Here is a 22,204-nt window from a genome sequence, read left to right as displayed (position 1 = left end):
TAGTGCAAGCAGACACAGCCTCCATGAGAGTGACCATGCTGCTCTGAATTCAGGAGCAGTGCAGCATCGTTGCCACACCATCACAGGAAGCTGAATTAGGTGAACTTTACTGGCAGGATCAACAGGTGTTTGTGGGACTTTGCAGAGGGATTAAAAGAAAACTGTGCAAATGCACATGTAATTAAGTGCTTAACTGGCAGACCATAGTTCTACTTAACTCAGCTTATTCTAATTTACCTGCTATAGTCAGAATATACATTATTGTTAATGCCCAGTACCTATTAACAAAATTAAAATATTTTTCAAAACAAAATACTTGTATTGGTCCATTCTGTTATATACTCCATGTGTGTGATGTGATATTAGTTTGATCACCATGTTACAAAAGCAACACTACACATTAATGCCAATAGAATTCCATTTACACTGATTTTTAAAAAGGTAAAAAAAAACCTCAACAGAACCTTAAAAAAAAAAAAAAAACAACCCCTATCTATTATTACAGTGGGGGTCTGAGATCCATAGACATCTCCGGCCCACAGATAACTAGCCAAAGATAAACTGCCATATTTGACACCATTGTCAATGTTTAAAATCTTACAGTTTGTTTTCTTGAGACAGCGTCTACAATGGGTAGAAAAGCCTCTCCTACGCCAGCAGTAGAGATAGACCCTTGACATGTCAGACCTATAACACTGCAATGGGTAGAAAAGCCTCTCCTACGCCAGCAGTAGAGATGGACCCTTGACATGTCAGACCTATAACACTGCAATGGGTAGAAAAGCCAATCCTACGCCAGCAGTAGAGATGGACCCTTGACATGTCAGACCTATAACACTGCAATGGGTAGAAAAGCCTCTCCTACGCCAGCAGTAGAGATGGACCCTTGACATGTCAGACCTATAACACTGCAATGGGTAGAAAAGCCTCTCCTACGCCAGCAGTAGAGATGGACCCTTGACATGTCAGACCTATAACACTACAATATGCAAAAAAACTCATGCTCCCTGCTGATTGGAGAGCTCTAGTTCTTACTTCATCAGAAGTGTGGGATCAGCTGCAGAGAGACCACTGCTTCCACACAGAGAGCAAGGATCCTTCTCTGTAGCACGCTGGCAGGTGACAGGCTTTTCTAACCATTGTGGATAAGAAATGAGATAATGGTGCAGGACAGGTTAAAAAGAGAGCAGGTACCAATAAAACAATAAAGTCCTTGATAATGTGTATAGAAAGTCCAGTGGTGGATTGTAGCACCACACTAGTGATAGCGCCACACACAGACTGAAGTTATAACTGCGGATTGTGAGAAAGACAAGAAAGGGGGCGTCAGCTAAGTATCGTGCTCATCTCATATTTGCCATCTTCCCACTGGAGCCTGTGGTGAGAGATTACTGGGCTGGAGCCGCTCCTACAGACGGCTGCTGTAGGAACGCTGAGGACTGGAATCAGATGTATAGGAGGCTGCTTGGAACACACACGGTCAAAGACTGTGTCACGTCAGGGCGGATCTACAGTGGGGGGCGTGGCTAAGCTTTGTGGATCAAAAAAGACAAAATGAAAAAGTGAGCGCTCTCCCATCAGCAGCCAATGCACCAAAGGTAATCTCAGCAAAACCTTCAAAAATACACATAGATAAAAAGTGCGGCGCTAATACATGAACACATATATATCTCAGATGATCTGAAAAACACTGTGGTATATAGCACTAGACAGAGGAAATAACTAATAACTAATGCATCAGGTAAAATCGCTGGTAAATCAGGTAAAATGTCCAGACAAGTTGTCGCAGGATCCTACATAAAAGCTTAATCTGCCAGGATCAGATAGTAAAATTGCGCACTCACCGGACGCGCTATGGATAAGCGCATATGTTGTATGACCCCTGGAAATCCCTCATCTAGTGGGGAAGATGGATAACCATCCGGGAGCAGATAATCCTGATGTAATAGGCAGCTTCCAGATCCAGGAATCCCCTTAAGGCTGAATAGGTAAGGAACTCCCTCCGGTGGTGAAGATGAGTAATAGGATGTCCTAGAATTTATTAGCTCCTTGCTGTTCTTGTTTCCTTCACATGTGTGTTTCTCTGTGCTCACCTATTAGTTATTTCCTCTGTCTAGTGCTATATACCACAGTGTTTTTCAGATCATCTGAGATATATATGTGTTCATGTATTAGCGCCGCACTTTTTATCTATGTAAGCTTTGTGGATGGCTTGAGATGGGAGCTTGATGCTCCGAAACGCGTAGCCACACCCTCGCTGTAGATCTGCCTTGCTGTGACGTCATCCTTGGCCGTGTGCATTCCAAGATGGCTCCTGCGCATCCAGTTCTGGTCCTTAGCGTTCCTCAACCAGCTGGCAGCTGTAGAAGCGCCTCCAGCCCAGGGATCTCTCACCGCAGGCTACAGTGGGAACATGGCGAATAGTTACAGTGGATGAGTGATTTGTTTTACTTCCAATTGCCTTTTTTTTTTTTTTTTTTTAAATAAATTTGCTACTAACCACTACACTTAGCTGGCGCCCCCTTTCTTATCTTTCTCTAACCACTTTGGACACTGCCTAAAAAAATGAATTTCTTTTGATGCGTAAGGAATGTATTTAGTGGAATTAAAGTACAGTTGGGCTTTAGAGCGGCGGATAAGATTGTGCGTCACTCGATCTCGCTTTCATTTATGCAGACAGAGCAGAAAAACCAAGCTGTCAGCTGGGTTGGAAAACTCAGCTGGTGTGCAGAGGATGAAGGCAGTTGAACATAAAAGTAGGAATACAAATAATTACATGTAGCAGTTTAAAATATCTTTAGCAATTTTCAGCAAAATATTTATATAGAATAAATGGAACTTTTTACATCTGCCTGGAATACATCTTGAACCGTTCCAAAGTGTTCCAATCACGATTAGTCAATTTAGACTTATGAGCCTTCATTGCAGCAGAACTATTATCCGAATAGTACGAAAACTGATCTTTAAAAACTAACCAATGTTAAATTAAAAATGTTTACATGAAAATCAGTAAAATGTCATCATTAAATAATGCATGATTAAAACGTCCTAGGCGAGGATTTAAAAAAAAAAATTGTTGATTAATTTTATAGACAATAAAAATAACTTCATTTTCCTCCTTCTCTGGTTTAATGAACGTGCTGTGCAGCCCTTTATAAACCAAGACGACTGTCCCTTCATGAATCCTGTTTAGCAGACCTTCTGAAGCAAGGTATATCGACGACATACCGAGGAACTCCGCGGCTGTGCCACAAAAGGTTTGTCACCTACCTTCCCTTACAATATCAGGAATGCAAGACCTAGTCCAGGAATATGAACAGATGTCAAAGTTGGGAAACTTTTCCCATGCCTGCTGCCTTCTTACAAAACTGGGCCAATCCCAGGCCTTTGGTGAGAAGTTACTTGGTATTCATCGTTAAAATTCCCACTGGCCTTGCCCGCTCAAGCATCCAGACGTTGAATCTCAGGGCGGCAGTCTACGTCACGGGACTCGCTGCGTGCCCTCATGTAGTCGCTGGACTGGCGCATATTTTGGGACCGGCTGCCGAATCTCCATTTTCGCAGTGCCAGGTAGGTGTTGACAGAGTAAGAGAGGGTGGCTAAAAAGCCAAAAACCTATAAATAGACAGATAATCCTAAAATTACCGATTTAGATAACACAATATAAGATATATCATTTTATTTGAAAGAAAAAAAGCAAAGTACAGATGTTTGTCTTAGAAAAGATGTGTTTCCATTAACAATAGAAGAGACTTTTCACGATGGGCAAAGTGAAAAATGGCAGCATGTGCAATCCATCAGAAAAAATCCAGTCCACTGAGGAACACAGTTGTAATAATAATTTAGCAACCCATTTCTCCTGTAGGTGGCAGTATAACCCTAGATTATATATCATCAAGCTGTGTCCCTTAAAGGATAAATTCACCTTTTAACAAAAAATAATAAATACACTTTTTTTGCAGGTAAAAAAATGTGCATTTATTATTTTTTTGTTTTTGGAGCCTCTAAAGTATTGAACCAGCGATCAGCAGATAGCCGGTGCCAAGCAGGTATCCCCCTGACCTGTTAGTAGTATCTGCTTGCTTGTATGGGATGTGCAAGAAAGCAGATATACTGACAGGAAGGCTCAATGAACAACCATGGCGCTGTGTAAAAGAAAATAAAAAGCACCCCTGTTGTCATCCACACACACCTGAATGCAAATGCACACATAGGGTTTTGTTCATGTATGCAAACAGCGATTGCGCCACATGTGCGGTATTTGCCATGAACACTGGAATGGGAGCTATACAAATCTTGAGGCTTAACATGTTGGGTATCCATTTACTCGATACAGCCCCAACTTTTAAATTTTACTAAAAAAAATATATATATTATATTGTGTTCGTGTGCACTAAAACCCATTTTATTGAGTTTTTGCCTGAAAATATGCATTTGATACACAATTTTCACGCAATGTAAAGAAAAAAAAACTACAACCATGGACTTCATCAGGGCTTTTGCAGTTAGTAAATATATTACTTTTGGAGGAGTTAAAATAATTAAAAATTAAAGATTGCCCAGGTAAAAAATGGTTAAGTTAGCGCAGTGCTTCTCAAATAGTGGGGCGCGCCCCCCAGGGGGGGCGCGAGGCTCCGTCAAGGGGGGCGCGTTTGACCTCGGGGAACAAACCGTATTTTCCGGCGTATAAGACGACTTTTTGACCCTTGAAAATCTTCTCAAAAGTCGGGGGTCGTCTTATACGCTGGTATACGTTAGGGTGGAACTTTTTAGGCGGCGCGGTGCCGCCGCCGCCCCCCCCCCTTCCGACAGAAGGGACACTAAGTACAGGGGTGGGCAGAGGGCTGCTGTCTCTTACCTGGCTCCCACGATGATCCATCCAGGAAGCGCTGCTCCTTCCGTCACTCCGGCCACTCCCTCACTCCTGCCGCTCGGCTCCGCCTCCCCACCGGTGATTGGCCGCCAGAACTGTAGCTCAGGAAAGGTACACAGGCGGCCAATCACGGGCGAGGAGGCGGAGCCGAGCGGACCCGCGAAAATTGAGTGAGGGAAAAGCCAGTAAGTGTGCAGTGCAGAGGTGCTGCTGCAACCACATATGCTGGCTGCAGCAGCACCATACTGCAACAGGGGTCAGCAAGTGTCATTGGTGTCAGTGGGAGGAATAGTGCCGCATCATTGGTGTCACTGATACTAATGATGGGGTATTATTCCTCCCACTGACACCAACGATGGGGCACTATTCCTAAGTAAATGTTGGTGATCGGTTTGAATTCATTATTATTTATTGATTTTATGGATTTTTTCAGTATCATATGGTTTGACATGTCCAATCAAAAAATGTTTATAGTTTAATTAAGGATTTAATTTTTTTTGAATTTCTAATGCACTTTAAATCTTTTCTGCTACAGTTAATAAAGCTATTCTTTGTTGTAAATTGATCCACATTTCTTTCTTTTTTTATTCTCTTATACGTTAATAAGGATACAGTGTTATGCAGAGGTGTACTTATAACAATTTTATAGACAAATGATACTATTTACAGTCGCGTGGGGGGCGCAAAATGTTTTCTTCTTCCTAGGGGGGGCATGACAGAAAATAATTGAGAAGCACTGAGTTAGCGGATGACTGCACTTCCAGTAAACTCAAAAATGACTCCTTTATTCATACAAATCCAGGTAAAAACAAAAAAGAGGCCTCCAACACGTTTCACAACAAAAAGTGCTCAAAGTTTAATCCAATGGTTTCCCAATTCCCATACTTGAACTTCTACTGCAGGTGAGCTAAAACTGTGTTAGTAAGTGGAACTTTTGTCAGAAAATTAACCCCTTGGCGTTGGCGCCTTTAGCCCTCTAAGGGGTTTGTGACACTGAAAGTGGGGAAGGGTTTAGGGTCATGTGACCGCTGTGATTGGCTGTCACAGCGGTCACATGATTGGAAAGCTCCCAATCGCAAGTAGTGATTGGGACCTTTCCGTGAGGCGCCGGTAAATGTGCCGTGAGTACGCAGGGTGTGCACTCTTGGCACGTTTCTTTACATTGGGTACCAAATATGCAGCCTCTTGGTGTCAAGACCCAGCCGCTGAGAGGCCGCATACTTGCGTACTGTTGGCGCCAAGCAGTCAAGTTCTGCTAGATCCCTTCAGGCCCGCCCATTTTGCAGGTCTAGTTATGTAAAATATTACAAATAAGTGTCTATGCAGTTTAAAATCCAATAATACACTGTCTCACCCTGCTCTGCACATGCTCAGTTGCGCTCTATTTTTGGCACTGTGCCGAAAACCTAGAGGCCAATCTGAGACAGCCTAAAAATTTACTGCTGCTCGAGGGCTCTGGGCTTCAGCAAAATGGCAGTCGCTAGCAAGAAGTAACAGGAACAATGCTGGAGGCAATTTACAGCACACACTAATTTTGGTAGCAGAATTATTTTTAGCACGTTGCTATGGGTAAAATGCCACTTTAACAGCCTTGGGTAGCATTGGTCTAAGAAAAAAAACAAAATAAACCATTAGGGGGCAGCAGAGACCCTTGTATCTGGCGTATTACAATGGAGCTGTGTACGGATAAATCCAGAGGGGAGCGGATGTTTCAAGTAATTTCATACTTCTAGAGTCCACTTAACTGGTTAGAGGCAAGGTCTATGAATAGAAATAGGGGGGGTTGCTACTGGTGACCTACTTCTTAAAATGCTAATAGACTATTGTGCTGTTGCAACGGCTTTCATATGTTATGGCTCTCTAACCTGCAAAAACAAGCAGAATAATCAGTAGAAGCTGCAGAATTGTTCAGGTTCAGCAACACAAAAACGATCAAAGCCACTGGGTCAGCACAAGAGCCAGGCAACCAGCATTTTCAGAAGAAAAGGTCAGCAATGTCAGCCTTCATATTTTTCAGCATATTTTTTTTTTTTTTTTTTTAAGATGCTCCAGTTGTGCCATTTACAACATTCTGCATACATACAAAATTCTGGATGCTGGCATTTGTGCGGCACCACCCGCATAGATGTGAACCACGCCTTACTGCACATACAGACTGATTTTACTGTTGTGGATTTAGTAACACTTTTGGAGGTGACAGGGTCTCTTTAACTTGGCGGTCAATGGGAAGAATATCCCGTACACTGGAGGTCAATGGGAAGAATGTCCATTACACTGGAGGTCAATGGGAAGAATGTCCCTTACACTGGAGGTCAATGGGAAGAATGTCCCTTACACTGGAGGTCATTGGGACAGAATGTCCCTTACACTGGAGGTCAATGGGAAGAATGTCCCTTACACTGGAGGACAATGGGAAGAATGTCCCTTACACTGGAAAACAATGGGAAGAATGTCCCTTACACTGGAGGTCAATGGGAAGAATGTCCCTTACACTGGAGGTCAATGGGAAGAATGTCCCTTACACTGGAGGTCAATGGGAAGAATGTCCCTTACACTGGAGGTCAATGGGAAGAATGTCCATTACACTGAAGGTCAATGGGAAGAATGTCCCTTACACTGGAGGTCAATGGGTAGAATGTCCCTTACACTGGAGGTCAATGGGAAGAATGTCCCTTACATTGGAGGTCAAAGGGAAGAATGTCCCTTACACTGGAGGTCAATGGGAAGAATGTCCCTTACACTGGAGGTCAATGGGAAGAATGTCCCTTACACTGGAGGTCATTGGGACAGAATGTCCCTTACACTGGAGGTCAATGGGAAGAATGTCCCTTACACTGGAGGTCAATGGGAAGAATGTCCCTTACACTGGAGGTCAATGGGAAGAATGTCCCTTACATTGGAGGTCAAAGGGAAGAATGTCCCTTACACTGGAGGTCAATGGGAAGAATGTCCCTTACACTGGAGGTCAATGGGAAGAATGTCCCTTACACTGGAGGTCATTGGGACAGAATGTCCCTTACACTGGAGGTCAATGGGAAGAATGTCCCTTACACTGGAGGTCAATGGGAAGAATGTCCCTTACACTGGAGGTCAATGGGAAGAATGTCCCTTACACTGGAGGTCAATGGGAAGAATGTCCCTTACACTGGAGGTCAATGGGAAGAATGTCCCTTACACTGGAGGTCAATGGGAAGAATGTCCATTACACTGAAGGTCAATGGGAAGAATGTCCCTTACACTGGAGGTCAATGGGTAGAATGTCCCTTACACTGGAGGTCAATGGGTAGAATGTCCCTTACACTGGAGGTCAATGGGAAGAATGTCCCTTACACTGGAGGTCAATGGAAAGAATGTCCCTTACACTGGAGGTCAATGGGAAGAATGTCCCTTACACTGGAGGTCAATGGGAAGAATGTCCCTTACACTGGAGGTCAAAGGGAAGAATGTCCCTTACACTGGAGGTCAATGGGAAGAATGTCCCTTACACTGGAGGTCAATGGGAAGAATGTCCCTTACACTGGAGGTCAATGGGAAGAATGTCCATTACACTGGAGGTCAATGGGAAAAATGTCCATTACACTGGAGGTCAATGGGAAAAATGTCCATTACACTGGAGGTCAATGGGAAGAATGTCCCTTACACTGGAGGTCAATGGGAAGAATGTCCCTTACACTGGAGGTCAATGGGAAGAATGTCCCTTACACTGGAGGTCAATGGGAAGAATGTCCCTTACACTGGAGGTCAATGGGAAGAATGTCCCTTACACTGGAGGTCAAAAGGAAGAATGTCCCTTACACTGAAGGTCAATGGGAAGAATGTCCCTTACACTGGAGGTCAGTGGGACCTTAACTGGGCAATGCAACTCATTCAGGTCTACCCAAAAATGAAATCTTGTTTTTGGGTGATATGTATAATAATATTTGAATATAGCTATTAATACCACACAAGAAGACAAAACAGGGAAAAAAAAAAAAAAAGTTTTTTGGAGCGGGAGACCAGGCAGCAGAATCTGGGTTAAAGCCCACATTTACTGGAAAGACTTCAGAAAGCCGCGTTCTTACCGCTGCAGAAATTTCCGCCCCAGACTTGTGGTTCAGCGAGGCCAAAATTACAGAGGCAATGAAGAAAAAAAGAGCGCTGAGTCCGGTGTTTACCAGATCCTGAAAGACATAAACACACAACAATGAAAATGACAGGACGGCACATTCTTCTGCCCTACAATTCAAGCCCTCTGCAGCCAGGCTGTGGGCTCACGTGGCAGCTCAGAAGGACTCTGAAAACACACCGCCATCGCTGGCCTTTTCTTTTCAAAATTACCGTATATTTCCTTGGCTGTTAACCTCTCTGGCTTTATAAGTCACTGACCTGGAACAAATACGTAGATAAGAGGTTTTGACTTCACTTGCTGCATGCTTAATCAGGGTCAGTGACTCAAACAGATGTCAACTTATGAGCTTCCTGTTGTGTCAAGCACATTGAATTGCAAAACTAAATCTTTACAACGTCAGGAATTCCTCTCTAAAAAGTTGCCCACACCCAAAGCAAGTCTTCTTCACCAACAATTGGATTTCACAACATTCTTTGTTTTTGCAGAAATAGCCAACAGAACGAACAGAAAAAATGTGAATCAAAAAACTTAAAGGAACACTTTTTAATCTGAGTCTAGCACCAAGTTAATGAAACTCCTGGGATATTGATCTGGTCGGTGAAGGAGCAGAGGGGGTTGATAATCAGGTTCAGCTGCTTTGTGTTAATGAAATGAACAGGTGCACTAGGTAGGCAACAATGAGACGACCCCCAAAACAGGAATGGTTTTACAGGTGGAGGCCACTGACATTTTTTTTCCCTACTCATCTTTTCTGACTGTTTTTCACTATTTTTCATTTGGCTAGGGTCAGTAGCATGAGGCGATACCTGAACCCTACAGAGGTTGCACAGGCAGTCTAACTCCTCCAGGATGGCACATCAATACGTACCATTGCCAGAAGGTTTGCTGTGTCTCCCAGCACAGTCTCAAGAGCATGGAGGAGATTCCAGGAGACAGGCAGTTACTCTAGGAGAGCTGGACGGGGCTGTAGAAGGTCCTTAACCCATCAGCAGGATCGGTATCTGCTCCTTTGTGTAAGGAGGAAAAGGATGAGCACTGCCAGAGCCCTACAAAATGACCTCCAGCAGGCCACTGGTGTGAATGTCTCTGGCCAAACAATCAGAAACAGACATCATGAGGATGGCCTGAGGGCCCGTGTCCTCTACTGGGCCCTGTGCTCACTGCCTGGCACCATAGAGCTGGATTGGCATTTGCCATTGAACACCAGAATTGGCAGGTCCACCACTGGCACCCTGTGCTTTTCACAGATGAGAGCAGGGTCACCCTGAGCACATGTGACAGATGTGAAAGGGTCTGGAGAAGCCATGGAGAACATTCTGCTGCCTGTAACATCGTTCAGCATGACCGTTTTGGTGGTGGGTCAGTGATGGTCTGGGGAAGCATATCCATGGAGGGACGCACAGACCTCTACAGGCTAGACAATGGCACCCTGACTGCCATTAGGTATCGGGATGAAATCCTTGGACCCATTCTCAGACCCTTCACTGGTGCAGTGCATCCTGGGTTCCTCCTGGTGCAGGACAATGCCTGGCCTCATGTGGTGAGAGTATGCAGGCAGTTCCTGGAGGATGAAGGAATTGATAACACTGAATGGCCCCCACACTCGCCTGACCTAAATCCAATAGAACACTTCTGGGATATCATGTTTCGGTCCATCCAACTCCGCCAGGTTGCACCTCAGACTGTCCAGGAGCTCAGTGATGCCCTGGTCCAGATCTGGGAGGAAATCCCCCAGGACACCATCCGTCGTCTCATTAGGAGCCTCCCCCGACGTTGTCAGGCATACATACAAGCACATGGGGGCCATACAAACTACTGAGGACCATTCTGAGTTGCTGCAATGAAATTTCTGCAAAATGGACTCGCCTGCTGCATCATTTTTTCACTTTGATTTTCGGGGTGTCTTTGAATTCAGTCCTCTGTAGGTCGATCATTTTCATTTCCATCAAACAATGGGGCATCCTTATGTTCCTAACACATTACCCCGTCCATATCAGTATAGAGATCCAGCAGGAGATTCTTCCCCATTGAGATCTGATAGGTTTTCAAAGTGTTCCTTTCATTTTTTTGAGCAGAGTATATTGCAGCTTACCAATCATTAGATGTGATGGCTGCATTTGTTTTCTTTTAGGCTTTTCTCCCCTCGGTTTTCACCTGGTGACCTGGCCAATACCACTTCCTGTATTAGAGCGCCCCCACACTGGATGAAGGAGCAGAGGGGGCATCTTTGGACACCAGCATTGTCAGGGGGAGGGAAGTGTTTAATGTACTAGCAGATTTAGATACACTAATAAATGGAAACCAAACCCCAGCTAATAATAATAAGCAGTTATAGCAAACAGTTTTTTTTTCCTTTTGAGATAAAGGTTTTACATAAATAAAAGCTGATCATTGTAAGCACAACTGTCAGTAATAAATGGTTTGTCTGATCTTTGTAACGGATACAATCTGCTGGAGAGCTTTACTTTTGAAAAACAGCTTTACTGGCCAGATCACCAGATAGAAGAAATAAAAGGCAAAAAATAAAACTAATGCAGCCATTACATCTAAGAAGTGGTAAGCTGCAATATAATAAAAGGTTTGCTTTTGGGTTTAATACCACTTTACGCTTTGAAAGCAAAAAAAAAAAGGAGGAGGAGGAGAGAGCAGAGAGGTTACTTCATCAGTGTGCTACTGCTCCTTCATTTTCAAATGGCAGGCTGTGGGTGACCAAGTAGAATGGTATATTTTACACAACAGAATAGTGAGATCACCAACCTGAATGTGCTGCTTGGCAGGGCTGTGCAAGTTTCAGGTCTGGATGCACAGAGATACAAATTTTTCAACAGGTAAGACAGCTCCTATGTTGGTTATTTTACGGTTTGCCTGGAGTTCAGCCTCAACACACAATATAATACTGAATATCCTTGCATTAACCCAACTCACGGCTCTAGTTGTTTAACCTCTTCCCATCCGCCCGTAGTCTGCAGACAGGAGGCTTTGCCGATGTGCACTAACGTACCTGTAAGGCCTGCCTGCATTGGCAGCTCCTGCGCAGCTCACAGAGGGCGTAACTGGAAGCCTGGCGAATGGCATGCCCCCCGGACACAGTGGATCACATTACCTCTGTGTCCAGGCAATCACATGGTGTTTTACCATGTGATTGCTGTGTCCAATCACAGTAATCACATAGTAAACTCTAGAAAGTGAAACTAAAGATAGCTTCTCTCTGCTCTCAGTGTGAGAGCAGAGAGAAGCAACGCTGCAGTCTAAGTGCACAGCAGTTTATCAGGCTACTTGTACAATCACGGGCTGCAGTGCCAGCCACCCCAGTCTCTAAACAGTGCCCCTGTGTCCCTGATCATTTCCCCAGTGCAGGGACAAGAAACAATGCAGCCAGCCCTGTCACCTGTCCCAGTGCACACAAAAACACCCCCCTACCAATGTCCTGATCACCACCATACCAATGTCTTGATTACCGCCATACTCCACACCAGCACCCTGATAACTGCCATACTAACGCCCTGATCACCGCCGTGCCCCAATGCCGGCGCCCGGATCACCGCCGTGCCCCAATGCCGGCGCCCGGATCACCGCCGTGCCCCAATGCCGGCGCCCGGATCACCGCCGTGCCCCAATGCCGGCGCCCCGATCACCGCCGTGCCCCAATGCCGGCGCCCCGATCACCGCCGTGCCCCAATGCCGGCGCCCCGATCACCGCCGTGCCCCAATGCCGGCGCCCGGATCACCGCCGTGCCCCAATGCCGGCGCCCGGATCACCGCCGTGCCCCAATGCCGGCGCCCGGATCACCGCCGTGCCCCAATGCCGGCGCCCGGATCACCGCCGTGCCCCAATGCCGGCGCCCGGATCACCGCCGTGCCCCAATGCCGGCGTCCGGATCACCGCCGTGCCCCAATGCCGGCGTCCGGATCACCGCCGTGCCCCAATGCCGGCGCCCGGATCACCGCCGTGCCCCAATGCCGGCGCCCGGATCACCGCCGTGCCCCAATGCCGGCGTCCGGATCACCGCCGTGCCCCAATGCCGGCGTCCGGATCACCGCCGTGCCCCAATGCCGGCGTCCGGATCACCGCCGTGCCCCAATGCCGGCGTCCGGATCACCGCTGTGCCCCAATGCCGGCATCCGGATCACCGCCGTGCCCCAATACCGGCGTCCGGATCACCGCCGTGCCCCAATACCGGCGCCCTGATCACCGCCCTGCCCCAATACCGGCGCCCTGATCACCGCCATGCCCCAATACCGGCGCCCTGATCACCGCCGTGCCCCAATCATACAGGCATCCTGATCACTTCCCATGCCCCATACAGGCATCCTGATCACTTCCCATGCCCCATACCGGCATCCCGATCACTTCAAATGCCCCATACCGACATCCTGAGCACCCTAATATACAGCATCCTGTACACCGCCATACCTCATGCTAACATCCTTTATCACCGCCTTATCTCATACCAGTGCCCTGATCACCGCCACATGCCATACCAGTGCCCTGATCACCGCCATACCAGTGCCCTGATCACCGCCATACCAGTGCCCTGATCACCGCCACACGCCATACCAGTGCCCTGATCACCGCCACACGCCATACCAGTGCCCCGATCACCATCATACGCCATACCAGTGCTCTGGTCACCGTCATACACCCCATGCTGGCATCCTAATCAATGTCATACACCCCATGCCAGCATCCTGATCACTGCTATACACCCCATGCCAGCATCCTGATCACTGCCATACACCATACCATATAACAAAAAATAAAAAACCCAGCAATGATCCAATACCCCCAATAGAAAGCTCTATCTGTCTCAAAAAGAAATGATAATTTCATATGGGTACAGGATTGAGTCAAAGGGCCAAAGAGTGACAGTACTGAATGCTGAAAATTGGCCTGGACTGGAAGGGGGTGAAAGTGTCCGGACTTGAAGTGGTTAAAGGATTCCGCGTACATGAATCATTCCTTTGCACCACATTGGCCGACTTTTCACCAAGATGCTGTAAATGACTGCAGATGTACAGGTAATACTGGACAGCCTTTTGTCCCAGCCTGCATACAGCCGACCCAGGATTACTTAGCACTGCCCAAACAAACAATAAAATGTGTATTTAGGCACAGATGTCATGGGGCACACAGTCCATTTCCGCTGAATTTTATTGCAACAGTATGAAGAGAATAAGAGACCCGCCGAGAGTGAAAACAAGCTTAATGCACAAGACAGCCTTTTTCACACGTCATTAAACCCTCTGCTAGCAAAACTCAGTTTGCTGGGAGCTCCTGTGTAGATTTATTGGCAGCCAGACCTTCACGGCCATGTGTCTTCCATTACACTCACTACCAGAAGGGGACGATCCCCAGCAGGCCAACATCAATCCACCACTGGTATTTACAAGGAGCTCTGCAAAGATAAAAACATATGAGCTGACCCATGCAAAGGGAATACAGAAGGAAGAGTGTACCAATAAGGGTGGCATTAGCATGGGGTGTACAAAGGGAAGCTGCAGGCAGAATGGCCATGTGGGAGTGAAGAAGCCACAGATGTGTATCTGTCAATGAAAGTCATACGGTGTTAAATTTCTGAGTTGAGAAATATACAGCAGAACAAAAACAGACGAGTCAGCAGATTTCTCAAAGGCTTTGTGTGTCCCCCGATAACCTCCCAACTACAACCACCATTTACAGTTTCTGAGCTCCGCTACAAAACATGCCCCATACCGGCATCCTGATCAACAACATGCCCCATACCGGCATCCTGATCAACAACATGCCCCATACCGGCATCCTGATCAACAACATGCCCCATACCGGCATCCTGATCAACAACATGCCCCATACCGGCATCCTGATCAACAACATGCCCCATACCGGCATCCTGATCAACAACATGCCCCATACCGGGATCCTGATCACCGCCAAGCCCCAAACCGGCATCCTGATCACCGCCAAGCCCCATACCGGCATCCTGATCAACAATATGCCCCATACCGGCATCCTGATCAACAACATGCCCCATACCGGCATCTTGATCAACAACATGCCCCATACCGGCATCCTGATCACCGCCATGCCCCATACCGGCATCCTGATCACCGCCATGCCCCATACCGGCATCCTGATCACCGCCATGCCCCATACCGGCATCCTGATCACCGCCATGCCCCATACCGGCATCCTGATCACCGCCATGCCCCATACCGGCATCCTGATCACCGCCATGCCCCATACCGGCATCCTGATCACCGCCATGCCCCATACCGGCATCCTGATCACCGCCATGCCCCATACCGGCATCCTGATCACCGCCATGCCCCATACCGGCATCCTGATCAACAACATGCCCCATACCGGCATCCTGATCACCGCCATGCCCCACCCCGGCATCCTGATCACCGCTAAGCCCCATACCGGCATCCTGATCACCGCCATGCCCCATACCGGCATCCTGATCACCGCCAAGCCCCATACCGGCATCCTGATCACCGCCAAGCCCCATACCGGCATCCTGATCACCGCCATGCCCCATACCGGCATTCTGATCACCGCCATGCCCCATACCGGCATCCTGATCACCGCCATGCCCCAGACCGACATCCTGATCACCGCCATGCCCCAGACCGGCATCCTGATCACCGCCATGCCCCAGACCGGCATCCTGATCACCGCCATGCCCCATACCGGCATCCTGATCAACAACATGCCCCATACCGGCATCCTGATCAACAATATGCCCCATACCGGCATCCTGGTCAACAACATGCCCCATACCGGCATCCTGATCACCGCCATGCCCCATACCGCCATCCTGATCACTGCCATTACTTCATACCGGCATCCTGATCACCGCCATTGTCTCATACCGGCATCCTGATCAAAAACATGCCCCATACCGGCATCCTAATCACCACCATGCCCCATACCGGCATCCTAATCACCACCATACCCCATGCCAGCATCCTAATCACCACCATACCCCATGCCGGCATCCTAATCACCACCATGCCCCATACCGGCATCCTAATCACCACCATACCCCATGCCAGCATCCTAATCACCACCATACCCCATGCCGGCATCCTGATCACCACCATGCCCCATGCCGGCATCCTAATCACCACCATGCCCCATACCGGCATCCTGATCACCGCCATTGCCCCCCATACCGGCATCCTGATCTCCATGCATGCCTGTATACAGCTCATAGTTCATGCAGCAGAACGAAACAGACAAGTCAGCAGATTTCCAAAGGCTGTGCAAAATGCAGTGCGATTGGCTGAATCAGATTGTGTGGGTGTGAAGCCATGCGATCTGATTCCAGTGCAACAGATAAAAACAAAAAAAAAAAAAGTGCCTGCACCTTTTCCATGAGGGTGATTAATTTTGCTTGACGATTTATTAAAAATAATTGGGCTCAAATCACACTGCAAAGAATCACATGTGATTTGAACAGAAATGTGGTGCCATTCCAGTCTGAATTACATATTGTTTCCCTCATCGGTGGGAACCTAGACTAAAGCGTTTGCCTGGAAACAGTGCTGATATAAATATCTATCTATCTATCTATATATATATATATATATATAAGCCGGTTTACCTGCCACAGGTACTTCTGCTCATCCAGTCCTGAGATTTAGATAGCTCTGTTAGACAGCACAGCCTTCCTGACCTGGGTTTCCCTATTGCAGTTAGGGCCGGTTCACACTATGAATCACCAAGAACCTGCTGTTTCTGTGCGATTCACATGCAAGTGCAATGCAATTTCAGCACATTCATTTAAATGGTTTGAAATAGCACTGCAAAATTTTGCATGCATTACTTTAAAAAATGCAGAGCAACCGGATCGCATACTATTTCTGTACCATGTGATCTGGTGCAGGCAAATGCACTGCGTTTGCAACCTTCATTTGGTGTCATTACCGATGCAGTGATACCCGCTGAAGACTGTAAGTGCAGTGCGTTTTAAACACGATACGAGGAACATGCACAGAACGTGGGTTTTCATCACTGTGTTCTGGTGTAAGCTTGCCCTTTAACCCCTTTTGCTGCGTGGTCCATATGTCGTACAGACCTGACAGTGCGGGGTTTTGCTCACAATTTGGTGGCTACGCTGCTGCCAGACTGCTTCCACACACCCCCAGGTGCCAGCGTGACCAGTGGGCAGACGTGGGTGGAGGGGAGGGGGGAAAGCGGAGCTGTGACCCGGAAAGCGACGTGTATGACGTCACCCGTCACCTTCACGGCTAGCACAGCCAAGAAGCAATGTACTGCAATACGTTCTGCACTGCAATACATTGAGTGGAGCCCAGAGGAGACATGAAAGGTCTTTTAGACCCTGGATGTCTCATTAAAGAGAGCCGGTCATCAAAAATCATCACACAGGGGACATTTTGGCCCCTATGTGATGAAAAAAAAAAAAAAACTGTTACAAAAGTGAAAAAAATTGATTGCATACACGTTACATATCGCCGCACACGCCGGATTAAGAGCAATAATTCTAGCACCAGAGCTCCTCCATAACAATAAACTGATGACCTAGAGGGGGCTTATAACCCCTTGCCTACCAGGTACCTATACCCCCTTCCTGCCCAGGCCAATTTTCAGCTTTCAGCGCTGTCGCACTTTGAATAATTGCGCGGTCATACAACACTGTACCCATATTAAATTTTTATCATTTTTTTGAGACAGATAGAGCTTTATTTTGGTGGTATTTAATCACCTCTGGGTTTTTTATTTTTTGCTAAACAAACCAAAAACAACTGAAAATTAAAAAAAAAAAAAAGGTTTCTTAGTTTTTGTTATAAAATTTTGTAAATAAGTGATTTTTCTCCTTCAATGATGTTCACTAATGAGGCTGCAGGGATGGGCACTGATAGGCGGCACTGATGAGGAGGCACTGGTAGGTGGCACTGATGGGCATTGACAGGCATCATTGACGGGCACTGAAAGGCAGCACTCATATGGAACTGATAGGTGGCACTGACTGGCACTGTTAAGCGGCACTGATAGGTGGCACTGAAAGGCAGCTCAGATGGGCACTGATATGTGGCACTGATGGGCACTGGCAGGTGGCACTGCTTGGGCTTCACTGATCATCAGTGCCCTGATGATCAGTGTACATGTCTCCTCTGAGGAATGACAATTACCGGCTCTCCTCTCTCAGCGTGACAGCTGGTGAGGAGTGAAGTGCCGATAACCGGCACTTCCTTGTTTACATGCAATCAGCTGTGATTGGACATAGCTGATCACATGACCGAGCCGACATCTTCGGCTCTTTCCATTGATCGGTGATCCACTGTGTCCGAAGGACACAGAGCACCACTGATCGACGCGCTGCGTGCTCCTGGAGCCATGCACACGCGGTTAGAGTGGGAGGATGTCATATGACATCTTCCCAGAACGAGAGAACCGCCTTGTGCCCATCATTTCCTTATATGGAGGACGGGAGGCGGTTAAAGTGTCACCTATAGAAAATATAGGATACTGAAGTTTATCACCATTTCAAGGACACACACAAATTTAAGGTTTGACCTGTTGGGTATCTATTTATTCGGTGCAACCTCATCTTTTATATTTTACCAAAAATGTGGGTAATTTATTGCAATTGTGTGCCCTAAAATTCACTCTAGTGTGTTTTTTACTGAAATTTTGCGGTAATATTGTGTGACAGAAAAAGTTGGAGCTACCAATAGTTTATTCTCTAGGGTGTTTGCTTTTTTAAACGTGTGCAAAAAAATGCCAAAATGGCTCTGGCAGCAAAAAGGTTAATGTAGTATTAGATATTCAAAGTTTTTAGCTTGAACGTAGATTCGCACGGGCGTTTTGCCATGTTGCGAATCCCAGCGGTAGCAATCTAGCGATTCCTGCTGCTGGGTTTGACAGCTGTAAATGGCTAGCTGCAGCAGCCGAGTCCATACACTGTAATGACAGGTGGTCAGCGTCCACAGCTCTTCGTCGCTGTTCCCACAGGCAGCACCTACCTGTGGTGATTGCTGGCTTTGTGAACAGCCATAAAGAGCTGCAAATGCCAACATCCTGTCATTACAGTGTACGGTCTCAGCGACTGCAGCTAGTCACTCCCAGCAGCAGGAATCAGGGGAAAGCCGCACAGGAACGCAGCTCTCCTGCATTGCATTCTAGTGTGAAAGAGCTGTAAAAGCAATTCAAATATTTAGTGGCTGTCATTCACAGCACTGGATATTATTAAAAGAAAATCTAGTGCCTCTTACAAAAAATGTGCTCTGAATGGTGCCTAATGGAGTCCAAGACAGCAATAAAACTTCAAACAGAAGTAAAAAGTCTAATAGAAAAGAAATGAGAAAATTCCACAAAGTTAGTCCACAACTCAGCATGCATTTTATGGCTCATTCATAAAATGCAGGTTGTGGTGTACAGCCCGCAGTGCCCTACTTATAGTGGTTGTAATCCTCAGACATGAAATATGAACAAAGCATATCCTTCTATAGTGTGTACTTGTCTCAACACAGAGCACCAAGTGTCATTTCTGTCTGCTGCATCCTTCCTTTATCAGCATGAGTCACTTCTGACAAGTGTTCCTGACACCAAGAGAAAAATGGTGACAGGGGAGGGACCCCCAGTACACAGTCTGTAATTGACAGCCTTATCTCTGTTCCTGTGTGCTGTGCAGGGGTGGACTGACAACTAATGGGGCCCCCGGGCAATAGGGGATCATGGGGCCTCTGTGTCCTTGCCCAAACTCAAAAGAGCCTATGAAAAAGGTACCAGGGGCATCTCATGGGGCCCTCTACTGACCCTGGGCCCTCGAGCAGAGCCCGAGTTTCCAAATGGTCAGTCCGCCCCTGGTGCTGTGTGAAGGTGGGGAGAGGTGTCCCTTCCTTCCAATCAGCTTTCAGAGCTCCCCTCACTAAGCTCTGCAGTGTGGCATTTCAGAGTCCTGTCCCCTGCTTTCTGAACACTCAGACAAGCTGTATAAATTCTGCACTTTGAACAGCTGCAGAGAAGTGATGACTACAGATAAACAGGTACTACTTATGTAGGAGGATTTGTTTCATCTCTGTACATCACCTGAGGCCAAATCACTTCACTGGGTATATGGAAGGGTTTACAGCCCTCAAGAGGATTTACCCCCATTCCTGACCAGGCCATTCTTTGCGATACAGCGCTGCGTTACGCTAACTGACAATTGTGCGGTCATGCAACACTGTACATAAGTGAAAGTTATGTCCTTTTTTCTCCCACAAGTAGAGCTTTCTTTTGGAGGTATTTGATCACCTTTGCAGAGTTTTGTTTTTTTCTCGCTATAAACAAAAGAATACCGACAATTTTGAAGAAAAACAAAACCAAACAAAAAAACACACACTTTTTTTTGACTTGGTACTATAAAAACATAAAAATATAAATACAATAAAAATGTTAAAAAAAAATAAAACTTATTCATAAATTTGGCCCAAAATTGTATTCTGCTCCACGTCTTTTCTAAAAAAAAAATCCCAATACATGTAAATTAATTGGTTTATGTAAAAGTTATAGTGTTTACAAATGGCGGTATAGATACTGGGATGTTTATTTTTATTTTATACTAGCATTGGTGGCGATCAGTGACTTATAGTGGGTTTGCGGCAGGCGTTCTGACACTGGGGAGGAACTAACTGCCACAGACATCCCCAGTGACACTAATACAGTGATCAGTGCTAATAAAAAGCACTGACTGTACACTAATGGCACTGGGCAGGAAGGGGTTAACATCTGGGGCGATCAAAGGGTTAACTGTGTGCGTTTTACTGTTTGCTGTTTTACTTGGGAGACATGCTGTTTTGTATTTCTCTGCTGTGCAGAGAGATACAAAGCAGCATGTCCTTGCTGACAGGAGAGAGATCTGTGTTGTTTACACACAGGTCTCTCCCCTGTCAGCTTTACTTGGCAATCACAGAGTGCCGGCCAGGAAACACCGTCCGGGACTCGGTGATTGACATCCCCATCCGCTGTTAGCGACGCGCACCCCCTACCTGGAAATGCAAATCATATATATATATATATATATATACACACACACACATATATACACATACATACACATGATTTTGCGCAGCCCTGCCGCCCTGTAGCAGTACTTCTGCTATAGGGCAGAGGGCAAGTTTTAACAAAGAGGCTTTTTCGGTCATGTGATTAGGGTCCTGAGGCAAGGGGAATGCAATGCACATATGTGAAGCACACTGCTTTACTTTATAAATGTGTGGCGCCTTTTTTTTTTAACCTGGCCATGGTACCTGATAATGACCATTACTCTACTTCACGGGTGTCAAACTGATGGCTACAGATGTCGATCACTGGGTCCCAGCCAGAGATTTCCCGCCGGCACCCGGCAATCGTCGAGGAACAGTGATGGGAGAGACCTGTGTGTAAACAACACGGATCTCTCCCGTCAGCACTGACATGCTGCTATGTATTGCTCTACTACACGGGTGTCAAACTGGCGGCCCCCCAGCTGTTGCCAAACTACAAGTCCGATGAGGCATTGCAAGATTGACAGTTACAAGCATGACTCCCAAAGGCAGAGGCATGATGGGACTTGTAGTTTCGCAACAGCTGGAGGGCCGCCAGTTTGACACCCCTGTTCTACTTCATTAACCACTTGAGCTCCAGAGGATTTACCCCCCTTAATGACCACGCCTCTTTTTGCTACTCGGCGCTGCACTAATTCAACTGATAATTGCGCGGTCATGCAATGCTGCACCCAAATGAAATTTACGTCCTTTTTTTCACACAAATAGAGCTTTCTTTCGGTGTAATTTGATCACCTGTGCGCTTTTTATTTTTCACGCTATAAACAAAAAAAGGCCAAACATTTTGAAGAAAAACGATATTTTTTACTTTCAGCTATAAAAAATATATAGTAAACTCAAAGTTGGTTATAAATTTAGGCCAAAATGTATTCTGCTCCATGTTTTTGGTAAAAAAAATCCCAATAAGTGTATATTGATTGCTTTGTGTGGAAGTTATAGCGTCTACAAACTATGGTATAGATACTGCAATTTACGCCATTTTTCTGCTATACAGCGCTGCGCTAGTTTAACGGACAATTGCGCGGTCATGCAATACGGTACATAAATGAAATTTACATCCTTTTTTTCCCCACAAATTGAGCTTTCTTTCGGTGGTATTTGATCGCCTGTGCAGTTTTTATTTTTTGCGCTATAAAAAAAAAGGCTGACAATTTTGAGGGAAAAAAAACAATGTTTTGGACTTTTTG

The 22,204-nt window shown here is 46.4% G+C and overlaps 1 protein-coding gene across 1 annotated transcript in view; it reads right to left on the bottom strand.

Moving 5' to 3' along the window:
• Positions 1–2,792: 2,792 nt before the first annotated feature.
• The window catches only part of CMTM4 (CKLF like MARVEL transmembrane domain containing 4), a 45,786-nt gene continuing 26,374 nt past the window's right edge, over positions 2,793–22,204 (bottom strand). Inside the window, exons 3-4 of the mRNA XM_089661411.1 lie at positions 8,935–9,033; positions 2,793–3,615 (exon numbers count right to left, since the gene is read on the bottom strand). Coding sequence (XP_089517537.1) covers positions 3,442–3,615; positions 8,935–9,033 — 273 coding nt within the window. The 3' untranslated portion in view covers positions 2,793–3,441. The remainder of the gene's footprint in view (positions 3,616–8,934; positions 9,034–22,204) is intronic.

The sequence above is a fragment of the Staurois parvus genome, unplaced genomic scaffold (genome assembly GCF_062004578.1).
Source record: "Staurois parvus isolate SC_StPar_1 unplaced genomic scaffold, SC_StPar_1.0 ptg001334l, whole genome shotgun sequence".
Lineage (NCBI taxonomy): Eukaryota > Metazoa > Chordata > Amphibia > Anura > Ranidae > Staurois > Staurois parvus.
Note: the sequence above shows the minus strand (reverse complement) of the source record. Positions and strands in the feature narration are given on the sequence as shown.